Raw genomic sequence first — 24,723 nt, 5'->3', positions numbered from 1 at the left:
AACGAAAACGATTTTAAAAATCGTTCAATCGTTCATATCTGAAAGAAAATCTGACATGTGAGCCTGCAACGATGAACGATGCGCGTTCCCGCATGTCAGATAATGATATCTAACATCTGATGTGTTTGCAATCAGATTTGGACGATTTCATTCATTTTTATACTGTCTGAAATCTTTCTAATCGTTTGTAAAATCGTTCAATCGTTCATCTGACAGATCTGACCGTGTGTATGCACCATCAGTGGTGTTATTCTCTGCACTTTCCTGGAACACTGGAGGACTTTAAAACAGAGCAAAGTAACAAAATATCAATTGTACCAAACTACAACTTGGTAGGGAGGAAATCACAGTAATAGCAATACTAAGGAGAGGTGCTTTGTATCTAGTGAGTACAACAAAATGGGACTTGACTCAGTGTCAAAATAAGGTCTTGTCCTTGCTAAGTATTGAGATGATAAATGGTATAAATCATCTTCTGACTCATGGTCATCAGCTATGTACGAACAGACTGAGAATCATAATAAATGTAGATTTACAACATTAACATTCAAGGTCCTTACAAGTTACACATTCCTTTTTATGTGCGCCCATAATACTTCTGCTTTAGTAAAACACAAACACTCTAGAGATCATTTACAAAGTGCAGAACCAATGCCAGACCAGACCAGCTCCGAGCCTTGATTGCTGCCACATGTAGAGTGGGTTTATACGGAGCAAGGTAACAGTGTTTTTGGCACAGGCTGAGGGGAGGACCTGGGCAAAGTGAGGGTATTTCTATAACACAAAATGACATGGTAGTTGTGTAGGCAGAGCAGAAACAAGGTTTCCTTTATGAAGATTATTGAAATTAAATAAAGGGATGGGGATTGCATATTTCTTGCATTTCAAAAAGGTCAAATGGAAATGTCCATTCTGAAAAGGAACTTGAACTCTCCACCAGTTCTGAACTGGCAGTTTACCAGCCTCGTATTGTACATTTATAATACACGACATTAGGGGGCAGACGTACTAAAAACTTCAACCAATCAGATTCTAGCTATCATTTATCTAGTACATTCTAAAAACATAATAGCTAGAATCTAATTGGTTGCTAGGGCACTACCTCCCCTGTTTGAGTTTAAAAAAAAGTTTTTGTAAATCTTCAAACTCACCAGTTTTAAGTTCCATTCAAGACCAGCACAGTTGTGGTTATAATCACTGATCACTTCACTATTCTCCTGTTTATTAAACTTTACTCATTGCTTACACTCAGGTAGGACAGCTGTTTTCTGGTACTTGAGAGTACATCCTATCAATGCACTAGGAACCAGCAAAACCAAGTACCGTCAGGTCTGTGGGGTCTATTTACTAAGCCTTGGATGGAGATAAAGTACCAGCCAATCAGCTCCTAACTGACATGTCACAGGATGTGTTTGAAAAGTGACGGTTAGGAGCTGATTGGTTGGGACTTTATCTCCGTTCACTTCATCTCCATCTAAGGGCCGTATTCAATTAGAGGCGAAAAGCCGTAATCGGCGAAAAAGTTTTGCCTATTGCCGCTTTCGCCTGGTCGGAACTTGTCTCCAAATTCAATTCCAGCCAAAATTCGCCTACGCGGAAACTCAATGTGATGTAATAGGCGAAAAAGATTCACTTATGAATAGCAGGAGAAAGGAAGTGTAAAATCTTTAAAAACTAGTGAAATAGCCTTCTTTGGGGTCTGCAAGGATGGGTCAGGTGTTTTTGGGGTTGCAGGTGCATGTAGCAGGTGCGTTTTTTAAATTTTTTTAAAAGTTCACTTTAGAAACATTTAAATATGCTAGCACCCATTTTCATGTACCCCAAATTTGACTGGACTACTTATTTTCAACAAAAAATACGGCTTTCTGCCATTCTTCACCACTTATGCAAAGACGCTAATAAGAAGCAATTTAAACGACTTGAGTACCCCAAACACTTTTATTACACATCTACATTGATTCCCTAGGTTAGTGTATCTTATTTTGGGGTACAGACTGATTTCCCCATTTCTGACAGCACTTTCCGCCTGTTCCGCATTCGCCACTTTCGCGTGGTTTGGAATTGAATAGGGTGAAAAGCGGGGACACGCACGAAAAGTTTTCACCTCTGAAGGAGGCGGAAAGTCGGGACAGGTGAAAACTTCCCGACTTTTCGCCTCTAATTGAATACGGCCCTAAGGCTTAGTAAATATACCCCCGTGTCCCTAGCCCATTTCATACCTGATGCTTGATGGTGTACTAGGTGGAAAACATAGCTAGTCAGCATTATATCATGCATAAACACTGACATTGTGCATGCATACTTATTTGTGTTTAGTAAATTCATATTCTTTACATACTTTCGTACATTTTCTCCGGCATAACTTTTGGCACAGATTAAGCCTGGTTTAGTGTAGAATTTTAAAAAAGGTATAGCCTTCAATAACAAATAGTACAGAATAACCCTCAGCATTTCTGCAGCATCTTATATCATGATCATTTTATTTGTCTCCTCCGTTGTTAAGCAATGATGTACTCTGTATTGTTGCTAAAGGTACCCAATTCGTTCTGATGGAAATGCAATGATCTACCTGGAGCACTCATGCATGTGATACCACAGCGCCCTCTGGTGGGCTTGTGACTTCTAGTGTGTCCTATTAATATTGAATATGTTTAATTATATACCTCGTGTTGGCTCTCTGTTCTCTTCCCAGTTTTTGCTTTCTGGTCTTGCGCGACCCTGGTCTGTTTTTGCCAGTCTTTAAGAATTTCCTGATTTCTTAAAAGACAGAAAGAAAAAATAAATTTTTATTTATAGTTATCTATGAGAACGCAGTGACAGTAAATTAGGTTTTATTTAATTCCTCCTAAATAACAGAAAGCACCCTACGCTGTTGTATTAATCAAGGGTGAAATCATGTTGACTTTGTGATGGAACGTTTTCTTTATTTGAGGTAATTGCTTAAATTAGTTTTTTTTTCCCCCTTTTATCAGTATGCCCCTAATGCGCACCCCCACCAATAATTTAGTATTTGACTCGCCGTGACTTGCTGCTTCAGATGCCATATTACCACAGCAATTCCTAATTGTGCATAGGGCTGCTCCAAAAGACAGGTGCCCCTCGAGCACTAACGCTGACAGTTATGCCTCTAATTAGTAGTGCCGTAACTTTACACTGCCAGGACTGACCCAGCAGTGTTAGTGCACATGCGTGACCTGAGTTGGCAAATGCACACGTACAGAGGTAACATGGGTGAAAAAATCCAATCAGATCCCTCTTCGCAACTTGGACCTCTCCCCCCAAAGGAAGCCATCATAGGTCCCCGCTCCCAAAGTCCGAAAACTTTTAGTTTTCAAAGTTTGATGAATGACGGACCCTATACTACAGTATGTGGATGGGGGCCAGGTTAGGAGATGAAGGGTAAGCAGAAGACACCACCTGCATTATCACTGTGCAAATATAAGTGAAAATGACTTTTCTCGCCTACATTTTGATAATAAACGGGTCCCTATATGAGAAACGCTCTGAAATGCTACAATGATATGCAGTATTTGTAGTAAGCCTGTTCATGAGCCATCACACATGTTCTAGGTCACATGAGTGACACTTGTTAAACGACTTTAGAAATTCATGCCGCAGATGGCTTAGAGCTGGAGAGAATGCGATGTACCAGGGCAGCCTAACACAGCAGGCTGTGGGTGGTGGGCAGACAGTCCTGGGAAAGTTTGTAACCACGGACTCAATCTAATAATAATTACAGACCACTGACACAAGTGTGTATAAAGGATGAGTCACTGGCTGTGTCAGGCAGTAGAACACTTATCCCCCCACCCTGTAATGTGAAGGATAATTCCAGGACTCACCTTTGCTTCTGATAGATGGCGGCGAGTCTTTCCTTCTCTTCCGCATGTCTGTCTGATTCTGATCTTCTTCTCTCCGCCGGTATTGCTTGTCTAGGGAAAGTGCATAAATAAGAATAAATGTTAGTGATTTATGTTACCGAGATCCGAAGTGGTGTCATGAACCGTTTTAGGAATTAATTAAAGTATTCCCAGCAATTCAAACTGCCAGTAAGATGTAGATTTAGCGCCCTGTAGCCTGGATTCCAGGGGAAAGATGAACACAACTAATAAAGTGATAAAACACATGAAACAAACATATTAGATTGTCTCCTAAATTGAAGCTATAGTTAATTTCTTTCTTAAGTAGTTAGGATAAATGTTCTATTTTTACAAAGATCACCCTTCCCTACTATATGTTCCTCTCTTGGTTGGATTGAATATACTTTGTAATAGAGTTTAGGATCCAATTCTCCATCTACACTCTCCGGAATCTGCAGTCTACTGTCTTTACCCTGTCCCCACAGCGGTGTCATCATCTGGCCAATATCTGCAGTATATACTGGCCAGCACTCAGAACATCCTGCACTGGAGGGTTCAGAACTTCAGACAAGAACGTTTTGGATCCAATCCTCCATTGATAGGGTACCAGATAATTACGACCTATAGTCTTTTCCCATTCTCCACTACAGTGTCGCTGGCCAATATCCACAGTATAAACGGGGCAGCACTAGAAAGTTCAAACCTGATGAAGTTGGCCTTGTGATGCCTATGTGTAAGCCAAAGGTATACAGAAGGCTGCATAGGACAGATGCAAATGGTACATGTTAGGTGCACGCTGCACAGGAAGGGGTTATGTTTGCAGAACCTTTTGGTCAGTTTGGACATTTGGATCCTACTTTTGCACAGTTGCACTCATTTGTACAGAGCAATATATGGATTTGTGGACAAACATCTACAGACATTCCCTGGCCGATGGGAGGGAATGTGCGGATCTCTCATTATGTGCAGGTTGAGGACATCTTTTGTGTTATGTGCAGATTGGAAGCACAAGTGTGGCTTGTTTTGTATTGAAGAGAGATAAAAAGATTTCATTTGTAGAATGATATTAATTAACTTTGAGTTAATGAGGTGGAGAGGGTAAATTTAAAGAGGCATTCGCTATAGTGTTGGTGGGTAAACAGCCGCCCACTCCTTGAAAAGGGACTTTTATTCTTATTCTTATTATTCGTTGTTTATGTTGCCACAAAGGTTCCCCAGCGCCTTATAGCATAAACCGTATAAACAAAACATAAGAAAATACAAAAGACCTAGAACACAAAACATCTCAGAACATGGGATACATGCTATACAGACATTGTGTCATATGCAGTCACAGCACCCACAGAGGTAGCGCTGCCTGTTGAGCATACATGCCGACGTTTCACTCCCTCCTTCCGGGAGGGAGCTGTCGGGCTTTCTCGGCGGGGGGCGGGTCGCGGTGAAAAGGGGGCGTGGCCCAGCGATGACGTGCATTTTGGGGCGGAGCATGGGGGTGTCGTCGCAATCGCGTCATCGTGGCTCCGCCCCCTCTTTACAATGCCGGTTTTAAAGGCATTGTGAGGCAGGGGGCGGGGCTGTGATGACGCGATTCAGCGCGAATCGTGTCATTGGCCCCTCCGCTGCCGGGATTTTTATAGTAAGTGCAGGGGGGGGGGGGGCGCGGACGTGTGATTGCTGATTGCGGGAGGCTTGCCTGCTTTCCTGGGAGGTCGGGAGCGGCACCCGATTTTCGGGAGGCTCCCGACCAAATCGGGAGGGTAGGCAAGTATGCTGTTGAGCCTAAAGTTTTGGTGCCAATGTGGGCAGGGGAGGAGTACAAGAGAAAAGAGGGCCCTGCTTGTGAGAGCTTACAACCTACAGATGAGGGGCAGACAGACAGAGGTGACACAGTGGGGAGAGACAGTGAGGGAGGAACATGGAGGGGTGATATAGGATGAGAACTAGAAGGCTAATTTGAAACTTTGGATTGGAGTGGAGAGTCTAACTGGAGGAGGGAGAGAGTTCCAGTGATAGGGAACAGCACAGGCAAAATCTTGGAGGTGGGAGTGGGTGGAGGTAATCATTTGGGAGAAGAGACGGAAGTCATTGACTGAGCGAAGTGGTAGAGATGTACACTAATGCCATCGCACTGCGATCCCGCATGCCACCGCCGCTGCTGTGCAAAAACATGCAAATGTCTCTTACGCCTTGAAATCTATTGTGACGTCCACTGGCGTCTTTGCGAATCCAAGCGACGGCGTACAAAGACGGCAGCATTGCTCGCAGATCATTCAATGTTAGCAGTCCTGAGTAACCCTATGGTCGGGCAGATTGGGTGCGGGAACAGAAATGCCGGAGCCACATACCTTGCATAGGGGAATCGCAATCACAGGACCCCGAAACAACAGCGACACGCATGCGCCTGTTACCTCCCCCAAAGGCTCCTGGACTGTCAATAACACGGAGAATAAATACTTGCTGTGAGCGACTACAGTAATATACCTTGACGCGTGCACAGACGCCATATATTCACTCGACTGCGAAAACATCAGTATAGCGTAAAACGCTGAATCAGGCCCCAATCCGTACAGTTTAAGTGTCTTAAAATAGTGAATCGTGAGTAACTGCTGTGCAAGTGATTGCCACCTGTACAGAACATGTAATGGAATCTCACTGCTGAAAAGCAATATACAACGCTCCTCTAATAAACACATGCATGACATCGGTACAGAGGTACGAAGCATTATAAAATAATATGGCAGGGTGTCATGTTCACCTTGATTCAGTCAGAAACTTCCACCCACTGGTCGGTACTTGTCCCAGCACTTTCTGGGGTTTGCTATGAAAGGGAAGGGGTCCTATTTCAAACATCTCCTCCATTTCTTTCTCTTTAATTTTGTCCCTTAGCATTTCAAACTTCTTCATTTCCTCCTTGGTTGACCACTCGTCTGAGAGGTCCAGGCTGGACTTCATCAGCTCTTTCAGGTTCAGTTTTTCCACCGGAGGAAGATCTACTGAAAGTAGACAATAGGAAATCCTCTTTATTCACTATAATGGTACACTGTATGTATGTGAGCCTGGGCTGGCTAGGGGTAGTCTTGCTGAGGGGACATTACCTAGGACCCAAAGCCTAGACCTCCTTGCAGTTACTACAACAGGTCATATGTGAAAAGCAGGGTGGTCGGAAAGGGAATTACAGGACAATGCGGATTTATAACAAATGGCCATAATACACAATTATTCTTTTTTATAGAATTAATGACACAAGGAATTTGATAGAAGGAAATTAGTTTTTTCTTAATGAGGCAGAAACTTCTGAATAATATTCTGTGCACGTGATGTAGTCAGGGAGGGTTAGGGTACGGGGAGGGGGAGGTTAGGTTTAGGCCTTGGGGGGGGGGGTAAGGTTTAGGCACCGGGGAGGGAGGGTTAAGGTTAGGGTAGAGGTTAGAAAAACACTTACCTGTCTTCCCTATGGGTGTCGGGATTCTGACTGTTGGGATGCCACTGTCGGTATTCTGACCAGCGGCATCCCGACAGCCGGGATTTCATACCCAACCCCTGTGCACAGCCACGGCCTATATATACACAGACACATCTCTCAGCAAGTAATGGAGTCACTTTAAAGATTTCATATCAATTTAATCCTGTTTCTTAAGATGACCATGCACTAAAGTGTATCATTCTAACTAGTTGGCTGGTTGGAGCGATAATCTGTTTGTTATTTATTAACAGTTTCGTATATAGCGCAGCATATTCCGTTGTGCTTTACAATTAGAAACGATATTAATAGAACAAAAACTGGGTAGTAACAGACAGACATAAAGGTAAGAGGGCCCTGCTCGCAAGCTTACAATCTATAGGGAAATAGGTGTTGATACACAAGGATATGTACTACGTATTGCATATTGGTCCAGCCAGATAGCAGAGGTTCTTGGTGAGCTGTATGATCCAGTCACACAGGAAAGTTGGCCTAGGGTTAGGGGGATGTGAAAGTGAAGAAAGAGATAATATGTGATGTTATGTGTGGACTGTAAGAATGGAAGTAATTAGATAGGGAAGCTATGAAGGTTATGTGGGTGGTTCTGGAATCTGATAAGCTTGTCTAAACAGGTGAGTATTCAGGGAACGCTTGAATGTTTGCAGACTAGTGGAAAGTCTTATTGTGCATGGGAAGGTATTCCACAGAGTGTGTGCAGCCCGAAAAAAGTCCTGTAACTATGAATGAGAACGCGTGTGGATGAGAGACGCAGATCTTGTGCAGAGCGGAGATGTCAGGTTGGGAGATATTTTGAGATAAGGTGAAGAGATGTATGTTGGGTTGGTGTGGTTTGGTTAATAGCTTTATGTTTAAGTAAAAGTATTTTATATGGAATACCGTAGAAACCCAGTAACCAATACGGAGCGGCTCAGCAGAGAATGAACGTTTGGCGAGGAAGATCAGCCTCGCAGTTGCATTTAAAATGGATTGTAGCGGCAAGAGTCTGTTTTTGGGAAAACCAATAGGGAGACTATTGCAATAGTCAATGCGGGAAATAATGAGTGCATGGATTAGTTTTGTAGTGTCTTGTGTAAGATATGGTCGTATTTTGGATGTTTTTTAGATGTATGTAACATGATTTTGAGACAGATTAAATGTGGGGAACAAAGAACAGTTCAGAGTCAAGAATGACCCCTAGGCAGTGGGCTTGTGAGGTGGGTTGGTTGTCAAGTTATCAGTGATAAAGATATCAGGTTGATAAATATTAATGGTCGGTGGAAATATAATTAATTCTATTTTGGATATATTAAGTTTGAGGTGGTGAGATGACATCCAAGATGAAATGGCAGAAAGACATTCAGTGACACGGACCAATACAGATGGTGATAAATCTGGGGAGGATAGGTAGATTTGAGTATCATCCGCATACAGATGATACTGAAATCCGAAAGAGCTGATTAGTTTGCCAAGAGAGGTGGTATAGATTGATAATAGCAGAGGACCTAAGACTGAGGAAGGAGTGTATAGAGGTTCTAATTCAGTATCGTTACCTGCAATGGGGGCCGCTTGAGATATCGCCCGGTTGGACGTGCAGCACGGCTGACAGGATGATGTCGCAAGCAGCCGCGGGAGCGCGCATATTGGCCGTACACACTGAGCGATACGGCTGATATGTTATTCCCATTCAGATGGAAACGATATATCGTGCCGACATCGTCTCAGTGTGTACCCAACTTAATTCACCTTATGCCTTTCCAGTTGATACAACTTCCAGTCAGATGGCAGTGCATGCTGGGAGACTTAGTGGACATTTCCATTGGAAGACAAAGAACAATGCTAACCAAATACAAGCTGCCACAAATCGGCTGTTTAATGGAGGAGAAAGCTGACTAAATTGGGTAAGGAGTTAGGATCAACAGCGGAACTATTTTGAGCATATAGATATAAGAATGCTGAAATACAGGTGTGTGATTTACCATACCTAACTCACGAGGTGTAGAACATACAGGATGCCTCCTCTGGACGTTACGGAGAAATGATAAGATGGAGTCAAGCCCTTTACTCACAATATCCTCTGGTGGAAACTCAAGTGGGCAATGTCTAAGATTTAAGGCTTTAAGTGTAGACAAATCGCCTATAATGAGGAAAAAGCTTTATTAGGATTCAAAAATAGAGAACTTCCTATTCCGTTCAGAACGTCTGATTTTTTTCTTTGTTTGTATTTTATAAACATAATCTTAAATTAAATATTTTTTAATGGAATTATTTTCTTCAAGGTCTATGGCTTCTACACAATAGGAGAAAACAGCAGGAACAGCTCACAGAACAATATCACAGCCTCATAAACAAGGACGAGAATGACAGACTCTAATTGGTGACTCATCTAAAACTCCACCTAAGGGTTCTCTAGCATCAGAAGAGTGATTGTTATAATAAATTGAGGGACATTGCCATGGGAAACACCACATTCTACCTGTTCCCCAGTTTCCATAAATATTCCCTAAACAATACTAAGGGGAGAAGCATTAAGTCAGGGGTTCCCAAACACTGTCCTTAATGCACACTAAGGGGTAAATTTACTAAGGCGAGAGTTTTTAGAAGTGGAGATGTTGCCCACAGCAACCAATCAGATTCTACTTAACATTTAACTAGCCCCTTCAGAAGATAATAGCTAGATTCTGATTGGTTGCTATGGGCAACATCTCAAATTCTAAAAACTCTCACGTTAGTAAATTTACCCCTAACAGTCCAGGTTTTAAGGATAGCCATGCTTGATAACAAGTGTCTTAATTAGTACTTCAGTTATTTTGATTTAACCATCTGTGCTCAAGCATGGATATCACTAAAACCTGGGCTGTTAGTGTGTGCCTTGAGGGCCGAGGTTGGGAAACACTGTATTAAGTCCTGGAGAGAGATAAAGTGGAGAAGTTGCCCAGAGCAACCAAACAGCTTCTTCGGCCCCTATTTACTACAATCTGCCTATAAAATGCAGTTGTAGTGCGATGTTGACTAAATTTGCATTGCGAATTTAGGAAATATCACTTGGATGTATTAACACCCGCATCCAGGGACAGAAGCTTGTGCTAAAGCTCTGACCCTGCGAATCCCCTCCGCACACTTCTCATTTATTTATTTATTATTTATTAACAGTTTTTTATATAGCGCAGCATATTCCGTTACAATTGTAAGCATTAATAGAACAAAACTGGGTAATAACAGACAGATATATAGGTAGGAAGGCCCTGCTCGCAAGCTTACAATCTATAGGGAAATAGGCATTGATACACAAGGATAGGTGCTATATATTGCATTTTAGTCCAGCCAGAATGCACAGTTTCTTGGTTGGCTGCATGATCCAGTCACACAGGAATGTCGACCAAATGTCAGGAGGATGTGAGAGAAAGACGATGTGTGAGATTGTGTGTGGACTGTAAAAGGGGATGTAATTAGATATGGAAGCTATGAAGGTTATGTGGGAGGTTCTGGAATCTGATAAGCTTGCCTGAAGAGGTGAGTTTACAGGGAATGTTTGAAGGATTGGAGACTAGAGGAAAGTCTTATTGTGCGAGGTAGTTCATTCCATAGAGTGGGTGCAGCGCGAAGAAAGTCCTGTAACCGTGAATGGGAGCAAGTAATGCGTGGGGATGAGAGACGCAGATCTGAGCGGAGAGGTCGGGTTGGGAGATATTTTGAGATGAGTATGTTGGTGTGGTTTGGTTAATAGTCTTATGTGTAAGTGAAAGTATTTTGTATTGAATACGGTAGAAAACCGGCAACCAATGGAGGGACTGACAGAGCGGGGCAGCAGAAGAAGAACATTTTGCAAGGAAGATAAGCCTTGCAGCTGCATTCATAATGGATTGTAATGGTGATAGCCTGTTTTTGGGAAGACCAGTAAGGAGGCTATTGCAATAGTCAATGCGGGAAATAATAAGTGCATGGATTAGAGTTTTTGCAGTGTCTTGTGTGAGATATGGTCGAATTTTGAATATGTTTTTTGATTGGAAGTATGATTATTTTCAGACAGATTGAATGTGGGGAACAAAGGACAGTTCAGAGTTAAGGATGACACCAAGGCAGCGAGCTTGTGGGGCGGGGTGGATGGCCGAGGTATCAACAGTGATAGAGAGATCAGGTTGGTAACTGTTATTGGCCGGTGGAAATATAATTAATTCTGTTTTAGAAATATTACGTTTCAGGTGGCGAGATGACATCCAAGATGAAATGGCAGAAAGACATTCAGTGACACGGACCAATACAGATGGTGATAAATCTGGAGAGGATAGGTAGATTTGAGCATCATCCGCATACAGATGGTACTGAAATCCCAATGAACTGATTAGTTTGCCAAGAGAGGTGGTATAGATTGAGAATAGCAGAGGACCTAAGACAGAGCCTTGCGGTACTCCAACTGATAGAGGTAGAGGCAGAATCAGAAAAAACGAACAGTAAAAGAGCGATCAGATAGGTAGGAAGAAAACCAAGAAAGAGCTGTGTCCTTAAGACCTAGGGATTGTAGTGTTTGTATGAGAAGAGAGCGGTCAACAGTGTCAAAAGCAGCAGAGAGATCTAGAAGAATTAGGAGTGAGTAATGGCCTTTAGCCTTGGCAGTGACAAGATCATTTACTACCTTAGTCAGTGCTGTCTCTGTGGAGTGTTGGGAACGAAAGCCGGACTGAAGTGGGTCCAATAAGTTGTGTGAGTTAAGAAAGTGTGTGAGGCGGGTGTAGACAAGTCTCTCAAGTAGCTTGGAGGGGCTTGGGAGCTGGGAGATAGGACGGTAATTTGAGAGAGTATTAGGGTCAGAATTTTGTTTTTTCAGAATGGGAGTAATCACTGCGTGCTTGAACAGTGATGGAAAGTTGCCAGTAGAGAGAGAGAGAGATTACAGATTTTAGTTAGGGTTGGTATAAGCACAGGAGACAGAGCTTTACTGATTTGTGAGGGTATAGGATCTAGAGGAGAGGTAATAGAGTAGGAGGATGAGAAGAGTGTGGATTATTCATCTTCGTTTGTGAGATCAAATGAAGAGAATGTGCCAGAGGGTTCAGGTAGGGAATTGAGCAGCTCACTAGCTGAGGAATAGCCTACCATTTCATTTCGGATCTTATCAATCTTGTCCCTAAAATAGGAAGCAAGATCTTGTGCACAGATAGTAGCAGGTGGTTTGGGTGATGGAGGGGTAAGAAGCAGTTTAAATGTATTAAAAAGTCGCTTGGGGTTAGAAGCTTGAGCAGAGATTAGAGATTGGAAATATGTTTGTTTGGCAGTGTCCAGAGTAGTACGATAAGAGTTGTAGAAAGTCCTATATGTGAGGAAGTCACTTGGAGTATGAGACTTTCACCACTGACGTTCAACTTTACGCGAGAGTTTTTGTAGATGCCTTGTTAAGCTAGAATGCCACGGTTGACGTCTAACTCTACGTGGTGTGTGATGGGTAGCTGGAGCTACTTCATCGAGGGCTTTTTCTAGAATCTGGTTTAGGTGTGATGCAGCAGTCTCAGGAGAAGTGAATGTAGAAATTGGTGAAAGTTGTTGTTGTAGAGAAGTAGATAGTTGTTGAAGGTTAAGGGCATTAATATTTCTGCGGGTTTTAGGTTTAGGTTTGGTTGATTTCAATGATGTTGATGTAATGGAGGAGAGTGTGCAGGTGATAAGGTTGTGATCTGAGAGAGGGAAAGTAGCATTAGTGAAATCAAAAACTGAGCATAGTCTGGTGAATACAAGATCAAGACAGTGGCCCTCCTGATGAGTAGAGGAGTCAGTCCATTGGGAAAGGCCAAGAGAGGATGTTAAAGAGAGTAGTTTGGAGGCATGAAGAGATTGTGGACTGTCAATGGGGATATTGAAATCACCCATAATGATGGTGGAGATGTCTGAGGATAGAAAGTGAGGCAGAAAAGTGTTCCAGAAATTGTTGAGGTGGCCCAGGTGGGCGATAGATAACAGCAACTCGCAGAGAGAAAGGGGTGAAAGTCCTCATAGAATGTACTTCAAATTATGTAAATGTGAGTGAAGGTACCTGTGGGAGAACTGTGTATGTGAAAGATTGGGAGAGTAATATTCCTACCCCACCTCCTTTACAATTACAAGGCCTGGAGGTGTGTGAGAAGTGTAGGTTACCATGTGAAAGTGCAACAGGGGAGACATTGTCTGATTGTGTAAGCCATTTTTCTGTTATTAAGGTTGAGGTTGGTTGAAATAAAAAGGGAGGCACGCAATGTTTATGAGGTTAGCTGGATTTATAGTTTGTTGTGGGTGTGGAATGTGTGTTGGGCCTGGATTTGGTGATATGTCACCAGCTAATAGAAAAAGCAGGAGAGACATGTAAATATAATTGTTGGATTTGTCTGAAAGATTTTTATGGCGACAGGTTGTAAATGTTATTGTCAGTGTGTATAGATAAGTTAAAAGCTCATGTGTGTTCATAAGTGGAGAGTAGATTAATGAGGTACCAATATGTACAGAAGGATGAGCTGCAGGAAGTGTAAAGGATGTAGTAGCCTTAGAGATGAATCCATGGAGTGAGATTATAAAAATAAGTTTTTGATACATTGTCTTTTTTGTATTTGGAAAAAATCTAATTTTCTAAGTAATGGGTTTGTAATTACCTGGTCTTCAATGTTGTTCAATGTTTTTTTCAAAAATACCATGAGGAAGTGTCAGCGCATGTGCGGCCGCCGGCTACCGCTATCCCTCCCACCCACACGGGAACCCCCCCGGAGAGGAGAAATGGAACGTGGGCACGTATGGTTAACACCACATCTCTGAGTGCACCAGGTCTTTTCATTTGTGCTGGGCCCCACAATTTCTGATGGCTGCCCTGGCTTTGGGCAACTATTTTTCCAAGGCTTGATACATTTCCCCCATAGTGAGCACAATAAGAGTCCAACAGTTGCCATTTTTTTAAATTCATTGCCAAGGAAAGAGTGAAGGGACGGCTTGTCAAGTGTCCAGTTTCCTCCAGGACAGCCGTGTTTTGGGATGTCCCGTCCAGGCTTCAGTGATCTTGAATGTAAAATGACGCAGTCCTTACACAGAGGGACTTAAGGCAGGAGCTAACATTAATGCTCTCTCTAAGCAGAACTGCAGGGATCTCATGACCAGGACCCAGGCATCACAACAGGGTCATCAAACAGAAGCCGATTAGACAAGTCGCAGCTTGCTGCACGTGCAAAGTCCTCGGTCTGAAATCTAGGCCACATTATCACACACATCATTGTGCGAGTCTGTTTAGACCGTCGTATAACGTTTCATAAAGAAATAAGCCACATTCATCCACGTGTAAATAACCCCTAATTCCTGTAAGTACACCTGTGAAAACATACTGAGTTACCTATGACAACACAATTGTCAGCTATTTCACTCAGTGGGAACATATAATCCCATGTACAGTACTGCTTATGGCTAAAGAGAAATCACTACCACTTTATACACTACTGTACACCATGCCCGAGCCTCTTTCTGTCACTCACTGTGCAAGTTTAAGTATAAAAGACGTTTACATGTGGTTTTACTACCAGCAAACCCAAGCCATTCTTACAGATGGTAAAGCTGGTATCACTGCACATTAATCATAGGTACGTTTTCATAATGCAAGAAAGAAAGAAAACCAATATATTACATTGTCACAGTATGAAATAGAGCTGGGCAAGTGTCTATATAAGCAACGTTCTGCATGGTGAATTACAATTGCCAGAATGCATTAGCAAACATTTATGCTCAGCAGCACGGAAAATGGCTGCAATTAATCACAACTGCTACAACGTACCACAAAGCACAAGAGCGGCCTATCGGGAGGAGTCACGTCTCAGCACATGAGATGGCAAAAGATCTATTAGTGGCTTTATTGGAATTGAAATCACTTCAGCAGTATTTAAGGAAAATCATGGTAGTATTGTATACTAGGATAATTGCATACTAACTTACCACATACAAAACATAAAGCAAGTGGCCGATGCACAGTATCAGATATCAGAGAGGGGCAACCATTTTATTATTTTATTATTATCCTTCCTGTCAGCTTGAAGCTATTTGTCCATTTTCCTCTGACCTCTTGCTACCAAGGCATTTTCACCAACAGAACTGACACTCGCTGTATGTTTTTAGCTTTTGTGCACCATTCTCTGCAGATACATTTCTGAGATACTCAAACCACACTGTCTGGCACCAATAATCACTCCAGAGTCAGTAACTCAGATATCATCTCTACTCCATTCTCGTGTTTAGTCTGTACAACAACTGAACCTCTTGATCATGTCTGCATGCTTTTATGCATTGAGTTTCTGCCACATGTTTGGGCGATTAGATATTTCTATTAACGAGCATGTGTAAAGTTGCTATCACACTATGGTCCTCATTCAGAGGCGCTTGCAAAATGCGAGCGCTTGTTCTGAATGTGGACGGCCGCTTGTATTTTGAAGTGCGGCCTCCTGGTCGCTAGCTAAGCTGTGGGTTACAACCCACAGCTTTAGCGACAACCAGGTTGATGGTCAAGACCATCGCGACCATCAGGGCTTGCGTCGAAACCCTAAGGTTGGGTTTCGGCAACCGCAAGGCCCAGGGAGCCTCCTGCTCTGATCGAGCAGGAAGCTCCCCACTGACATCACTATTGATGTCAGTGCGGCCGCCCACAAAACGGTATGCATTCCTTAAGGAACGCCTCCGTTTGTGAAACCACCCCCCCGCCACGCCTACAAAACAGGGGCAAGCTGTCGATCAACATCAACACTACCCCTTTTGTAGTGAGCTCCGGAGCGAGGGAATTTCTCTTTCGCTCCGGGGCTTACGCACACGCAGTGCGGCCGCTGCGCGTGCGCAGGGCCTAAACATCGACACGCTTGCGAGCGCTCAGCGCTTGCGAGTGGGTCTGAATGAGGTCCAATATCTGAGCCAATGGCATCGACATAATAGGTGCCTGGTGCGCATGGGCCCCAAGAGTCAAAGGAGAGCCCGCACCGCACACAAATTCTTCAGGTTACAGAGCTACCTGCAGCGTCATTTCCCCAGCGATGTCTTTGGAAAGATGATGCGCTACAGAAGATAGCGCATCATCTCTCCAAACCCAAAGGGTTACCGCAGAAGGCCGATGTTACGCAGATTATCCGATGCTGCGTTGGACAATGCAGCTCGGAATAAGTAATGCACACGAGGCGTGATGCCTCCTGCTGCATTACCATATCTGCAAGGGGTCGCAATTGCGTGCAGCTTTGCAATTACGATCCTTGCAGAATCAGGCCCCTTGTTTGTTAAAATGCCCTGTTCTGATCGCACTACATGTGACACACAAGATTACAGCTATGCTAGACAGGCACAAGGGCATCAAGTTTTAATATAGCGCTACTAATGACAAACACTGGATTATTGACTCAATCCACGCAGATATACAAGCTAGAGAATAAATCATATCCTGTGCTCAGGTATGCAAATTATCAATCAGGAACTCAGTGATTAAGTCATTAGTTTACTGCAATCAAATCAACAGCAAAATCCAATAAAAGCCGATGACGGATGCACAGCTACTAAAACAGTTTGCTAATGAGATTAACATAAAAGGTATCTATTTCTCAATTAAAGTTCCAGATGAATCTACTGCAATAGTGAGACAGGTGATCTGACTTCTAAGAAAATAGCACAACAGCAGTAATGGCCTCTAACAGTGGGGGAGATGTATGAAGAGGCGATATGGGGGAAAAGTGGTATCAGCTGACGTTATGTGCGCCGATACCACTTCTCCCCCGTGTATTATTGCTATGCACCCGTCATTATTGGCGCTGATATCTACAAAATATCAGTGCCAACATGCTGGGCAGTGTATTAACGGTCAGTGGCACTGACCATTCCAACAGTTGCAGCTGTCGTTGCCCTATCACTACAGCAGAGACGACAATGTCCCATATGCGGCGGCTGCACGTGAGATCCAGCACAGGCCCAGTGGAGCTGGCCGGAAGGCGTCTCATAGCGCATCAGCACTAAACTGATGCGCTGTGGGTTCTGGCAGAGACAGCCGGAGGGAGACGTTTTCACTCCCCACTCCGGCAGACGACATGTTTATACATCTCGCCAGTCGCGCTTCCTGCTTCGCCACGGTAAAGAGGTGAAGCAGGAAAAGTTATAGCGGCATGATGCGTGCCGCTATAATACATCTACCCCAGGATCTCAACGTTTGTAAATTGTGACTTACTGTACCTGACACATGTCTTGATAGCCGGGACTGTTCTACTCAGGTAGTTCTGTTATTATAGGACCAGTGTTTCCCAAATTCGGTTCTCAAGGTACCATAATAGTCCATGCTTGAGCACAGATCATTAAATCAAATTGACAGAGGTATTAATTAAGTCACCTGTGCTCAGCATGGATATCCTTAAAACCTGGACTGTTAGTGTACTTTAGGTTATAGACCATTACGTATCACAGAGAACAGCAAACACAGAATACTTAATCTACACTTACCAAGTTCTATAGGAAGTGTCTTTATTGGGTTTCCTTCCAGAAGAAGATATTTTAGCTGCCTGAGGGAGAGATACATACACACAAATTTAAAGTAGAGTTAAACCAAAAAATGTCCATTTTACATGAGATGGCACAATGGTAATCTTTCAGTCTTTACATATTACAATGACATGCTAATCCAGTTGTATTAAAGAAGAAAAAAAAAAAAAGCAAAAGTCTGTTGGAAAGTCTCTTCTCTCCCATTATCTCTCATATGGAAATTACAGTCAAAAACACAACCTAGAGTTAAGGCCAGGGATCCTTAACATGACGTTACAGACCCAATCCCGCTTAGGGTATGTCCCCAAGATCCTTGCTCTCAAAACCTTGTGTAATACCATGATATTTTAAGGCTGTTTTATGCAAGTGCTTAAATATCTAATGCATACATTTTATACATATTATTGTTTACAGTTGGCTTTGTATTAACTAAACCATGGTTCACCACCAAATCTAGATCCTAGCTGACAATCCTGGCTTCAATGAACTCACAGGCAGTGCAGGGCTGGAACACGGCCCCGCCCCCAGGCTCTGATTGGCACACGGGCCAGTCAGTCAAAGAACAGGGATGACCATCGGTTGGTGAAACCATCGATAGTCATCCATTGCATAGTTGGTAACCATCAACGCCCACTTGCTATATTGCCATCGATGGTAACCACACAGATGGCCATCTCTAGTTCAGCGCCCTCTTGCAAGCTATAAAATGGTGCCCTCCAACAAATATGTCCTCTTGACATGTCACTGTTAGGATTAGGGAGACATGTACATATATATATATATATATATATATATATATATATATATATTTATTTATTTTTCCCTCTCTTATGTTAATATATTTTTTTAATTTATAATAGTTACTATATGCCAATCACCATTCAATGAATCTTTAAGATCAGCCATGCAAGCAGCTTGTAAATTATATAATAAGAATGCATAATAGGTAAAATAGTTTGCACATGCAAATTACCTATAATCCATTCTGGCTGTATATGATATATATAGGAAAGGTTCCTGGACTTGCCACCCTAAATATATATAATGGGAGATGCTACCTGATGAGACTAATTGCAGGCACAGAAACAGACAAATCTCAGGTGCATAACTCCAAATTACTGATAATATATAAATGCAATAAAATTTTGCAATCATTAGAGGTTTTTAGCATAATCTTGGACAAGGTTATGGGCCTACCCACCATATCCAGGTAACCTCTTTAGGGTAGGTCCCTAACATTTTAGGGTTCAAATCCAGAGCGCAGGAAACCCCAAACTAACCCAGCTAAGCCGCCCCAGGGCACTGCCATAGTAAGAAAAGTGCAGTGTAAAAGAGATGGTTAAGAGCAGCCACAGCTGCATATAAAGAATGAAAATAAAAAAACTAAAAAAGTGAAGTACATGTATAATAAACAAACAGTGAAGGGTTAAAATGTGTTATAAAAGAAAAATGTGTTATAATGCGGTGCCCTGAAACAGATCAACCAAAGCAATCCAGGGGGACCCAAGCCCCAAAAATGAACCAAAGTTGCACTACAGTATATAACTTATAGGACTTACCCAGAATTGTGCCTAATACTAGTGTGCATATACATTACTAGACTCCATGCTTTTAAACCAATAAGGAAGGGGTGCTAATCCAGACTGAGGGCGTCTCCTTTCCCTCAGGAAATTGGAGTTGTGCACCTGAGATTTGTCTGTTTCTGTGCCTGCAATTAGTCTCATCAGGTAGCACCTCCCATTATATATATTTAGGGTGTGCAGTCCAGGAACCTTTCCTATATACTCCATTTAATGTGCTTTATTGCACACCTGAGGGAAAGGAGACGCCCTCAGTCTGGATTAGCTTCCCTCATTTGAAGGAAGGAAGTCTGCACATTAGTCCCCTTAGTAGCCATTGTCTGGTGATCACAAAACAATAGCCCTCTACTCTACAGAAAGTGGTAAATCCATAGATTTAGTACTAATGCCCTAATATCCACCATTTTGAGTTCAATAACCTCAGGGGTTTCCCCCATTTGATGCAGTAGGTTCAGGGGCATTGTAAAAATGAGGGGTGTTTATAGTTTCGGCTGCGAAGGGGTAACTGCACCTAAAGCTCAAAATTCCGTTATGGGCATGGCTCAATGAGTTAAACATTAATAATGATGTATTACTAAGCACAAGCTAGTAATGCTTTTCTCACAGGCCTGTCGCCCAACAGGAACCATGCTTTATAGGATGTAGCATGTCCTGCAAAGGAGAGCTCTGGTAAGACCCCCTGCCTGTATGAACCTGTCAAATGGCAGAAGAAATGAGCGTTGCTGGATAATTACAGATATCAGTGGACTTACTGGATCTGTGTCACGGTCTGGTTATTTTGTAGATCCGGCTCAGGACCCTTGGGTCTGACCGTCATACCTAGGAAACAAAGTGGCTTGATGCAACTCGGACTCATGGGTATGAACAGGAGTTAGGTACACTAGTAACAGTGTAGGAACCACAGACTTGTGATATGCAAGAATACTAGACTGGAACTAGAGGTGAACAGTCCAGGCTTACTGGGCAACCCCTCGTTTAGTGACCTGTGAAGGCCAGCAAGACCAGGAATATACTCCAGTGACAGGGGTGACCTCGGAACTCAGAACAGCATGGTACTGGTAGAGAGGAACTCAGAACTCAAGCCAGGAATCTGAGTCTTATGTGTAGAGTACAACTTGAGGAAGTTGTGACCCTGGTACAGCTCCGATGTAAGACCTGGAACTGAAACCAGTGAGGAACTAAGAAACAGAGTCGGGATAGGTTATACAGCCACTGGACACCACAGACTGTATGCTGACACTCCTAGCCCCAGAACCAGCACCCTTCTTTGAACCAACTCAAAACACAATAGTATAACCTTATGACCTGGATGACCACTGAGCATAGAGCATAACAGCATGGAAACTTGCATACAATGTCCCAGCGTCTGATGGAATGAGACCACAGCTGAGCACACCGGCTCAGTACTGATAGATAGATGATGATGCACAGGCAAATGGAAGTGATATACTTGCAAGATGAGCTGTGATGGTAGTGCAGACTTTTATGCAGTATAGGTACTGCAACGCTGACAGGTAATGGAACACAGCAGCAGATGGAACTCAGGTTGGTATACAGCGGGGACGCTGCAGTGCAGACAGGTAACAGAACCCAGCGGCAAATGGAACTCAGGTCAGTAAGAGGCGTGTACACTGCAGCGCCGACAGGTAATGGAAACTCAGCAGCAGATGATGAGCAGGTCTGTATACAGCGGGAACGCTGTAAAGTGGGCAGTGGGCTCCATCTCTTGTGTAGATGGAGCCCACGAAGTAACAACGAAGTCACAGAGGACACGAAAACTGGACACACAGTAAGCCTGGAGCCTTGAACTGTATGGGGCAGGAACACATTGTTCAGGCAATGAGTTGCACACAGGAACTGGTCTAAATAGGAGGTGATCACTAGACATTGGACCAGATGACCAGGTGAGCACACAGGGGCATCAGTTAATCACAGGGAGGTGACCCTGTGATGCTTTGGAAACTGCAATGAATGAATGTCTGAGTCTAAAAGGGATGTCAATGCCCAGATTTCTGACACTTGGGAGGAACACTGTAACCCAGGTAAGTGATTTAATGTATGATTTGCAATATATATTATATATACAGTGTTCTCCCCCCAAAAAATTTCCAGCCGGGTGGCATCAAGAAGTAGCCGGGTGGGGGCCTTCGCAATAATAAAATGTTTTAAGTCCTGACCTTATAATGATTTAAACTTGGGGCACTCTCCCTGGCTCCAACACGGCGCATCCCTGTACAACCTACTGCCTGGCACTCCCTCCTGCCCCAATGCGCCACGTCCCGTCGTCCAGAACCCTCACTAACGTGTCCTTATAGCCGGAGGACACAGATGCCAGATGCACAAAGAGCCAGGGGTGTATCTAAGGGTCCGAGCGCCCCTGGCAAAGTAAGGGACTAGCACCCCTCCCCCCCCCATATTTTAGGAAAAACAAAAAAATTAGACAGTTGAAAAGAGGCTGGTACTCACTCCCTAGGTGAATAAGAGCATGCCCGGGTGCCTTCTGTGGGAGACAAGGTATGTAGCAGACGTAGAGCAGCAGCACTCACTGGACTTCCAACACAGAAAGGTTATACACACATAAAGCTATATCAACTTTTCACTTAAATACCAGTCTGCCAATCATATTGCTCTGCGGCCGCACTAATGACCCAGGGTCCCTCTCCCTTCAGCAGTAGCACACCACTTCGGATCACATCAGAAGATCGAGTCTCAGACACACTGCTGGCCCCCTCACCCCTCCTAAATCCGGCTCTACCTGCCCTCCTTTATTATGAGACACTGCTACGGCTGCTGGGTCACAGAGTCCAGACTCCAGAGCTCTGTGCGGCTGTCCTGATTGACTGCAGAGACTCCGCTTGGATAGGCTGCAAAGACTCCATCCCACGAAGGGGGCGGTCCCACTGGTGATAACTGGCTGGCAGCTCTGCGTCACAACCGGCATCTGTGTCCGTGTCAATAAGGACACGTTGGGGGTAACAGGGCGACGGGACGCGGCACATTGAGGTTGGAGGGAGTGCCGGGCGGTGGGCTGTTTCTGCTGGGCGATGCGCCTGAACAAAACAGCCTGGGAAGAACACTGTATGTATATATATATATATATGTATGTATATATATATATGTATGTGTATATAATATATATATATATATATATATATATATATATATGCAAATTACACACTAAATAGTCTTCTCAGTCATAAGAAAGTGCATCTTATCCAATTCTTGTGTAAACCAGTATTTGATCCCTTCCCTAAATGGAGAATGACAATGCATTTGGGTTTCAGCACACTTGGATCTCCTTTCATACTTCCTATGTAAATTATGCATCTGGCAGATAAATAATGTATAAGTAGTGGAGCACTTTTAAATCATCCTACTGTTCTCATCTACTTGAGTGATGTACCTAAATTCCAGCTAAGGCAAAACACAAGACAATGGCAAAGTAATGTTTAAGAAAGACTTAAGCTGTGTATCCACTTTCCGGCTATGGAAAGACAGTACGATTACAACATCGTAATCGCACAGTCGTACCTGATCCCCTGTAGTGCCGACACTGAACGATATGTCATTCAGTGTAGGCACCCTCCCTCATCCCTGAACATGGGCAATCTGTCGTTACACTGCACAACAATGAAAATGTTTCCCATGTGAAAATAGTTACTTCTAATTGATTTCAGCATGCAAAGAATGAATATCGCGACCATCGGGCTTGCGACGAGACCCTTGTGGTAGGGACTCGTTGCCGCAAGCCCTGGAGTGATTTTGGCTCTATCAGAGCCAAAATCACTCCCACTGAGGGGGAGTCAGTGGGGCCGGCCCCAGACGGTAGGCGTTCCCATGGGAACACCTCCGTCTGGCAACCACGCCCCCGGCACGCCCTGTAAAGGAGGCGTGCTGTCAGTCACCATCGACAGCACGCCCCTTTTAGTGCGAGACCCGCGACCATCGGGCTTGCGACGAGACCCTTGTGGTAGGGTCTCGTTGCCGCAAGCCCTGGAGTGCTTTCGGCTCTATCAGAGCCGAGAGCACTCCCACTGACATCACTTGTGATGTCAGTGGGGCCGGCCCCAGACGGTAGGCATTCCCATGGGAACGCCTCCGTCTGGCCAGCCACGCCCCCGGTACACCCACCAAAGGGGGCGTGCTGTCACTCACCATCGACAGCACGCACCCTTTGTAGCGAGACCCATAGCGACAGCTTGCCCGTCGCTATCCGGGTCTCGCACATGCGCACGACGGAGCCAGGTCCGTCGAGCGCATGCGCACTGGGCCAACATCGACCCGCTTGCGAGCGGGTCTGAATCAGGCCCACAGATATCAGGGTAAATGAATCACTACTGTTGGACAGTGACAAGAGATGCCCCAGAAGAGGAGTACAAGCGACAAGCAAAGAGAAAGCACCCCCATGAATAGGCCACTATATTACATAGTACTTTCCTATGCTGTATTTGTTTCGTATGCTGTATGTTTGTTACGTATGCTGTATGTTTGTTTCGTTTTATGTTCTTATTTGTGATTGAATTAAAACAACTGTTATTTATTTTCTATCAAGAAAATATCAGATTATTTCAAAATAGCTTTTCACTATGACTATATTACTAATGTACATACAGAATAGTGCAAGTAGTGTAGCTCAAAAAATAGAGCTAGTAAAAACATTCTGAAATCATTTTAGTTTTTCTTGAACTCAAATTAGTAATGTATGACTATTTTTACAAAGGAAACAAGTTAAAAGTATTAATTTGCTGTACAGTGTTATCGGCAGATTGACCAGCATGTTCAGGTGATGATTGATGACGGAAACGACCGGCGGGAGCGCACATCGCTGGTCATTTCCGACATTATTGTTCACGATTAATGAGCGATTGAACGATTAAGATGTCGTTCAATCGCTCATTAAAATCGCATACTTGATATGCGGCTTAAGAAACACACTGTTCAGTCTCCTGGGAGAAAATTAATACTGGTATCCAATCCATGCAGTGATTAAATACACAGATAATCAGGAATCAGAGGTAACCTTTTATGGATTTGCACCACTGGAGAGCTGTGCAGGAACCCAATACCCAAAATGCTCCAAAAAAATAAAACCAACTGTATCCAGCTACATGAAAATCCTAATGGGCATCATAAGAACAAAAAAAGGGGCAATTAACATTGTGTCAGTGTCAGGAAAGTTTTGCTGTTACCGTATGTCTGGGTTAGAATAATAACAGCACTAAATCTCCCTACGTCACCATACAACTGGGACACAGGAGGAAGACGGCATTTGAAATAATACAGTGTTCTAAAGAGGAACAAATCAATGATCAAGTACAAGCCATTCTCAGAA

General features: G+C 43.5%; 1 protein-coding gene across 3 annotated transcripts in view; it reads right to left on the bottom strand.

Annotated features, from left to right (window-relative positions):
- The window catches only part of LRRC27 (leucine rich repeat containing 27), a 64,166-nt gene that overhangs the window by 15,105 nt on the left and 24,338 nt on the right, over window positions 1-24,723 (bottom strand). The window contains exons 4-8 of one of the 3 annotated variants that reach the window (XM_088476952.1): window positions 17,773-17,831; window positions 9,302-9,454; window positions 6,616-6,853; window positions 3,843-3,932; window positions 2,664-2,757 (exon numbers count right to left, since the gene is read on the bottom strand). In XM_088476952.1, coding sequence (XP_088333078.1) covers window positions 2,664-2,757; window positions 3,843-3,932; window positions 6,616-6,853; window positions 9,302-9,454; window positions 17,773-17,831 — 634 coding nt within the window. The remainder of the gene's footprint in view (window positions 1-2,663; window positions 2,758-3,842; window positions 3,933-6,615; window positions 6,854-9,301; window positions 9,455-17,772; window positions 17,832-24,723) is intronic. The other 2 variants (XM_088476953.1, XM_088476954.1) reach the window with 2 other exon arrangements.

This window comes from Taudactylus pleione, unplaced genomic scaffold (genome assembly GCF_031769625.1).
Source record: "Taudactylus pleione unplaced genomic scaffold, aTauple2 ptg000198l, whole genome shotgun sequence".
NCBI classification, from domain to species: domain Eukaryota; kingdom Metazoa; phylum Chordata; class Amphibia; order Anura; family Myobatrachidae; genus Taudactylus; species Taudactylus pleione.
The sequence above is the reverse complement of the archived record's forward strand: the minus strand, read 5'-3'. Positions and strand labels throughout refer to the sequence as shown.